General features: G+C 48.1%; 1 protein-coding gene across 1 annotated transcript; it reads right to left on the bottom strand.

The window, feature by feature from the left end:
* Nucleotides 1-6: 6 nt before the first annotated feature.
* Nucleotides 7-701, bottom strand: LOC132536409 (cingulin-like protein 1; the record flags this gene model as incomplete). The annotated part of the gene is made up of 1 exon (XM_060184215.1): nucleotides 7-701. A coding segment is annotated over exon 1 (681 nt), but the record flags the coding sequence as incomplete, so codon positions are not given.
* Between the last annotated feature and the right edge of the window lie 6,895 nt (nucleotides 702-7,596).

The raw sequence follows: 7,596 nt of genomic DNA, 5'->3' as shown, positions 1-7,596 counted from the left end.
CTTCCCCGGGTCCTCGATGACCACCGAGCCGCACACGCGGATGGCCTGGACCCCAGCGGGGGCCGGCTGGGCGGCTGCGGGGCTGGGCGGCCCAGGGGCCGGCGAGGGGCGAGCCCAGACCTTCCTGCCACCCGACCCCGCTTCTGCAAAGGCCTTCGGGCAGCTGCTCTCGCGGGGCGGGTGCTCTGGCGAGCCCAGCTCCAGCTTTTGGGGATCATAGGGCTGCAAGAGCTCGGGGTGCTTCTGGAAGTTGAGCAGGTGGCTTGGTTTGGGGGGTGCCCCCTGGCGAGCTCCTGGGCCTCCAGTCTTGCCCTGGGGCACGCGGGCCGGCTTGGGGCTTTTGGCCGGGCACGACGGGGCATAGGGGTTTTCTGGGAACTCAAGCTCCGGGGGGCTGCTGTCCTCCGGCGCCGAGCCATTGTTGGGGTGCAGGGATGGCTTGTTCACGGGCGCTGGGAAGGGAGAGCCATCTTCCGGGAAGGAGGCGGCGGCCAGGCAGCGCTCTGTGTTGTTCAGGACAATGTAGGGGTGCCCGTCGATGCCCTGCACCCGAATGCTGACCCCATAGGAGCCCACCTTGGCGTGCTGGGCGGGCCGAGGCCGCTTGCTGTCGTCACCGGTGGCCATTCTCAGGTGGACGCCGTATCCCTGCTGCACGTGCTGGTATTCCCCGAAGTACAGCTCCATGGTCCGCCCGTCCAGCTAGCAGAAAGGACGGGAAAAACAAGACGTAAATTTAGAATAAAATCAAAGCGGAGAGGGGGAGAGGGGGAGAGGAGGAGAGAGACAGGGAGACAGACAACCAGAGCATCACTCTGGCATATGGGATGCTGGAGGGATCAAACCTGGGATTCGCGCTCAAAAATCTAACACTTTATCTACGGAGCCGTCTCCCAGGCCGCAAGTTTTTGGGCATCATTATTGTTATGTCTCAGTGCCTGCACAATGATCCCACTGCTCCCAGCGACCACCTTGTCCTTTCTTTTCCTCATAGAGACAGACATTAGAGGCGGAGAGAGGGAAGAGAGAGACACCTGCAGCACCGCTCCACTGCAGTTGGAGCTTCCCGTGCGGGCAGCGACCGGGGCCTTGAATCTGGGTCCTTGTGCTTGTTGACACTTTATCAGGCACAACATCGCCCAAACCCAAAAAGGCACTGAGCTTGAATGCCATGGTGGTGGCATGCCCAGTACAGCATCTTTTTTTCTTTTTTTCTTTTCAGTGACTTAATAATCACTTGATTGACAAGACTGGGATAAGAGGGGTACAATTCCATACAATTCCACCACCTTTCTTCCATATCCTATCCCATCCCTTGGAAACTTCCCTATTCTTTATTTTATTTTATTTTATTTTTTATTTTGTTAATGAGAAATATAGAAGGAGAAAGAACCAGATATCACTCTGGTATATGTGCCACCGGGGGTTGAACTCTGGACTTCATGCTTGAGAGTCCAATGCTTTATTTACTGCACCACCACCTCCCGGACCACCCCCTTCCCCTTTCCTCTCAATTTCTGGACCTCTGTGCAAAAACAAACAAGCAACTTGAATGACTGCTGTACAAACAGGCTGTGAAGGGAGCAATTCTGAAGCTGAAAGGAAGCCAAACACTTCTGACTGTCTTTAAGAGCTTGCCCAAACAGACCTTTCTGGATGGCCCTGCACCACATGACCCTAGACTGTGTCACCTCTGCCCCTGGGGGCAGCTGGCTGGCATGGTAGCCTGTCATTATTCTGTTCCTAGCTGATGGCCCTTTCTAATCACCCTGCTTTCTTTCCTTGTTTGGTTTCATCACACTAGAAGCTATTTATTTTTAACTAATAAGCTATGCCAGTTACCAGCATTGGAGAACAAGGTCCCTTTTCCATGAAAATAATTAAGAGCCAAGGTGCTTAAATAATTCATGCTTGGCATTCTTCTTTTTCCCTGGGCTGTCCATTTTCCTGTGAAAGCAACACGTCTGACCTTTCTTATGCATCATTTGATTTTAAAAATATTTCTACCATGAGGAATCAGTTATTTGGAAGACAACCACAAGAGGAAGTGATTAAGTAACTTTTGATCACTGAATTAAATTTTTTTACAATTCATTTACTGGGCTGGGGAAACAGCATGATGGTGATGCAAAAGGCTTTCGTGCCTGAGGCTCTGAGGTCCCGGGTTCAATCCCCAGCACCACCATAAGCCAGAGCTGAGCAATGAGTGCTCTGGCCTCTCTGTGTGTGTGTCTCTCTCAAAAAATAAAAATATTTTCTAAAAGATTATTTTATTAATGAGAGAGAGAGAGAGAGAGGGAGAGAGGAGAACAGAGAAAGAACCAGAATATCACTCTAGTGCATCCGATCCCTAGGCTCCAACTCCGTCTAGACCCCATGCTTGAGAGCTGCCGTACCTCCTAGGTCAGTCAGTCATTTTATTCTTAGCCTGAAGACTCAGGAATCTGCCTTTGCCTTTCTGGTGTGTGGCCACTCTGGTCTGAGACTACACATACAGCTGTCTGTCCATCCCCCTGTCCCCCTCCCCGCCCTACACACACACACACACAGGACATCCACCTCACCCAGTCTCTGAGTCTCACACAAAAAACTCGCCACTGTCACTTGGGACAGCCCCAACAAAGGCAGGTCAGTAAAAGCAATGTCAGAAGGTCATACAAAACAGCTGCGTCATTCCTCCCACACTCCTTTCTATTTTGGAAGCAACTGGGCAGCAAGTTTCCAAGGAAATCATTTCTTTGATTTACGTACTCAAATGTGTTTCTATCGCCACTTATTATTACTAGCCATTTCATTTCCTATTTATTTTATTTGTTGTGAGCTGGTGTTTTAATCTGTGCTTGCTTCATTTATTTCTGAGTCTAGCTTGAACTCTGATTTCCTTCTACCTTATTTTGTCACTCTATTTCCAGCTTCTTCATCTGCATGCCTCACTTGTTTATTTTCACTCTTTAATTGCATCTCGTAAATTGTGATGTGTGGCTGTGTTCTTTAGGAATTGTATTGGGTGACCTAGCATATGGCATAGTGGATAGAGCATTACTGCATTTTCAAGTATGAGGTCCTGAGTTTGATCCCTGGCATCACATATGCTAAGTGATGCTCTGGTTCTCCTCCCAATCCTCTGTTAATAAATAAATCAATAAAAATGTTTTAAAAGAATTGTGTTTGCATGTGGTGCAAAGCGCAAGGACCGGCGTAAGGATCCCGGTTCCATCCCCCAGCTTCCCACCTGCAGGGGAGTCGCTTCCCAGGCGGTGAAACAGGTCTGCAGGTGTCTATCTTTCTCCCCCTCTCTGTCTTCCCCTCCTCTCTCCATTCTCTCTGTCCTATCCAACAACGATGACAAGAATAATAACTACAACAATAAAACAACAAGGGCAACAAAAGGGAATGAATAAATAAATAAATACATATTTAAAAAAAAAAGAATTGTGTTTGTACCCAAAATAGCAGTTAGAGGTAAGACTCCCCACCACCACCCCCGTAGGAATTCCAGAACGCTTTTGAGAAATAGTCCCCTCATCATCACACATGTGCTGTCTTCACAAAAAGTCCAGCAGCGTGTGTTAGATTGCTAAGGTAATGCGAGCATATATTCCATGCTTCATGATTACAACATGGCTGACCCAACATCAATGAGGCCGAAGACACGAAATTCAAAGCCTATCTGTCGGCACAACCTTACAGATTATTTATTCCAACCACCTCTACCCTTACTCATGAGAGGAGCAGGGAGCAGAACACTGCTAAGTTCTGGCACACGGTGGTACTGGGGACTGGAACTCGGACCTTAGAGCCTCAGGCATGGAAGTCTGTGTGCAGAATCATTATGCTGTCTCCCCAGGGATCATTTTGTCTTTCAGACTTGTCTTGGGGAAATACACTCATCTTCTTTTATTTTTTTAACATTTACTGATTTATTTCTTCCCTTTTGTTGCCCTTTTGTTGTTTTATTGTTGTAGTTGTCGTTGTTGGCAGGACAGAGAGAAATGGAGAGAGGAGGGGAAGACAGAGAGGGGGAGAGAAAGACAGACACCTGCAGACCTGCTTCACCGCCTGGGAAGCGACTCCCCTGCAGGTGGGGAGCCGGGGGCTCGAACCGGGATCCTCACGCCGGTCCTTGTGCTTTGTGCCACCTGCGCTTAACCTGCTGCGCTACCGCCCAGCCCTTAAGGAAAACCAACAGCAACCTATTCCCAGAACAAATTCCTCCAGAATTTGCCTTCAAGGTGCTAAGTAAATACCTAGCTGCTGGGCTAGGGAGAGAGCATAATGGCCATGCAAAAGACTCCACACCTACTGCTCCAAAGGTCTTAGGTTACTACTATAGAAATACTATCCTGTGAAGACCCAAACTACAGGCAACAGTCACTTTTCTCTTCATAAAAAACTTTAACACGGGGGCCAGGTGGTAGCGCAGCGGGTTAAGCGCAGCTGGTGCGAAGCGCGATGACTGGCGTGAGGTGGTGCAGGCAATAACCCTGGAGGCAAAAAAATAAATAAACTTAACAGTACTAGACACGATGACTAACAACCATTTTTTTTCTCGTGTTGTTCTCTTTTAAAAAATATTTCATTTACTTACTAATGATAGAGATATGAGCAGAGAGAAAGAACCAGACATCACTCTGGCACATGCACTGCTGGGGAGCGAACCTGGGACCTTGTGCTTGAGAGTCCATGCTTTATCCACATCACTCCCTGCCAGACCACTGTCTTTGTGGGGTTTTTTTATATTTACTTATTTTCCCTTTTGTTGCCCTTGTTGTTTTATTGTTGTTGTTATTAATGTCATTGTTGTTGGATAGGACAGAGAGAAATGGAGAGAGGAGGGGAAGACAGACACCTGCAGACCTGTGGTCTCTCTCTCTCCCCCTCTCTCCCTCTATCTAAAACTAAGTAAAGAGCACACCAGGAGCACTGGAATCAAGGCATGAAGCCCCAGCAAAAACCCTGGCAGCAAAAATAAATAATTCCTTGACTATCTTTGAGTGGGATTTTGAGAAAAAACAAACAAACAAAAAAACACCTGCTCTTAACTCGTCTAGCTTGATTAAGCTTACAGAATTTGTAAAGTACTTTATATGTTCACTTATTTATTTTAGGGTGAGAGAGTGAGAAAGAAAAAGAGAGAAGTGGAGGTCAGGTGGTGGTGTATCTGATTGAGCACACGTTACAGTATGCAGGGACCCAGGTTCTAGCCCTCAGTCCCCACCTGCGAGGGGAAAGCTTCACAAGTGATGAAGCAGGGCTGCAGGTGTCTTGTCTTTCTGCCTCTCTATCTCCTCCTTCCTCTCAATTTCTGGCTTTCTCTATCCAGTAAATATAAAAATAACTTTAAAATATTTTTTTAAAAAAAGAGAGAGTACCAGAGCATCACTCTGGCACCTGTGATGCGGGGATCAAATTCAGGTCCTCATGCTCGAGTTCCTAACACTTATCCAGTGTGCCACTTCTGGATGGGGGGGGGGGGGGAGGTGTTGCTTCAATACTCAGCAACACCAAGCAGTGTTTTGTGTGTGTGTGTGTTTGTTCCCCAGAGCACTGCTCAGCTCTGGCTTATGGTGGTGGTGGAAACCGACCCTAATACTGAGGACAAGGTCTGCAGACGTGACTTAGACTGAGGATGCCCACCCAGAAGACAAGACCAAAATGACGTGTTTTAGAGTTGAGCTTGCAGGCCCATTCTAACGGTGTATTTATTGAACTTTTTATAAGATAGCAGCCCCAAGGTAGAGAGGGAGTGAATGATACCACAGCACTGATGCTCCCTGCAGGGCAGTGGGGGCTGGGTTCAGACCTGGGTCACTCCAGTGGCAAAGCAGAGCACTGCCCAAGGAAGCTATTCTGCTGCTAGCCCTCAGTGAAGTTTATATCAACAAATGAAGAATGTTATGCTTTTCCTAATGACACTAAATGGGGTCATTTCATTCACCAATAATCTCTTCTTACGCTGCCTTGGACGGCTCTCCGAAAACATCCTCTGAATTTTTATTACCGCAGTTCTTCATAATCCTTCCCAGCAGCCACACCGCAGAGGCTACAGTCAACACTAATTGCATTTCTGTCTTTGAATAAGGCCACCTTGTTTCACTCTGAGCGGAGGGCCCCTGTGAGCAATTAAGCCGCATATTTGAACTTCATGAAATGTTTACAGTTAGCATTTCCCTGACAACAAACCTCAGCCCAGCATTTTCACGAAGTGGCATTTCTCAGCTGGACAAGGAGATCTCAACAAGGCTGAATTTCTGTCCAGATCACAGTGCAAACACCCAATGAATGAAGGAGGAGACAGCTGTTGCCCTTCCCAATACTAAGCAAACACCGAGATCCTAGTGCACCCCACAGACACCCCAGCTCAGCCACAGCCAAACTCAACCCTGGGTTTGCATCATCTGGCAAGAAACGCTGATCAGTCGCCAAGATGGAACACTGGGACCACTTGGCAAATCCACGTGGTGTCTTGGGGTGGAAGTAATGCATTTGGAAAGGGCCGCTAAACGGTGCTAATTGCTTGAGCTGGTGAGATCAGTGAATGTTTCTGTGAGCAAGAACAAAGCGCTTAGCACTGGAGAAAGCACTGAACATAAGCTAGGAGGAGACATTGCTTCTCACTGGGCCATCACATGTCAGCTGAGCCCAGGGATTAGTCTCAGTGTGGGGCCACTTCCCTGCCTCAACAGATTCCCATGACCCGGAAGTATATTCACCAGCTCTTACTGGGACCCTGTGGCTACTGAAGGAATCTGGAGACCTTTCCACCATGGCTTGTCCTCCCCTGCTGAGCAGAGCAGTCCCAGAGACCATGCTGGGCTGACATGGAAACGGGCAAGGGGAGAGAGCCATTTATGCTTGCTTGGGCTGAATAATTTCACCCAACAACTCATTTACAAGTGCATCTCAGGACTAGGGAGACAGCATAATGATTATGCAAAAAGACTTTGATGCTTGAAGTTCTGAGGTCCTAGGTTCAATTCCCAGAACTATCATAAGCTGGAGCTGAGCAGTACTGTGGAAAAACAAACAAACAATTCAATGAAGATGAAATCACTCTTTAAAAAGTACATCTCCCAGGAGTCAGGCAGTAGCGCAGCGGGTTAAGCGCACGTGGAGCAAAGTGCAAGGACCGGAGTAAGGATCCCGGTTCGAGTCCCCGGCTCCCCACCTGCAGGGGAGTCACTTCACAGACGATGAAGCAGGTCTGCAGGTGTCTGTCTTTCTCTCCCCCTCTCTGTCTTCCCCTCCTCTCTCCATTTCTCTCTGTCCAACAACGACAACATCAATAAATAACTACAATAAAAAACAACAAGGGCAACAAAAGGCAATAAATAAATACTAAAAAATTAAGAAAAGGGAGTCAGGTGGTAGCGCAGCAGGTTAAGCACACATGGTGCAAAGCGCAGGGACCGGCGTAAGGATCCCAGTTTGAGCCCCGGCTCCCCACCTGCAGGGGAGTCGCTTCCCAGGCGGTGAAGCAGGTCTGCAGGTGTCTGTCTTTCTCTCCCCCTCTCTGTCTTCCCCTCCTCTCTCTGTCCTATCCAACAACGATGACAACAATAATAACTACAACAACAATAAAACAATAAGGGCAAC

The sequence above is a fragment of the Erinaceus europaeus genome, unplaced genomic scaffold, assembly GCF_950295315.1.
Source record: "Erinaceus europaeus unplaced genomic scaffold, mEriEur2.1 scaffold_1054, whole genome shotgun sequence".
NCBI lineage: Eukaryota > Metazoa > Chordata > Mammalia > Eulipotyphla > Erinaceidae > Erinaceus > Erinaceus europaeus.
The sequence above is the reverse complement of the archived record's forward strand: the minus strand, read 5'-3'. Positions and strand labels throughout refer to the sequence as shown.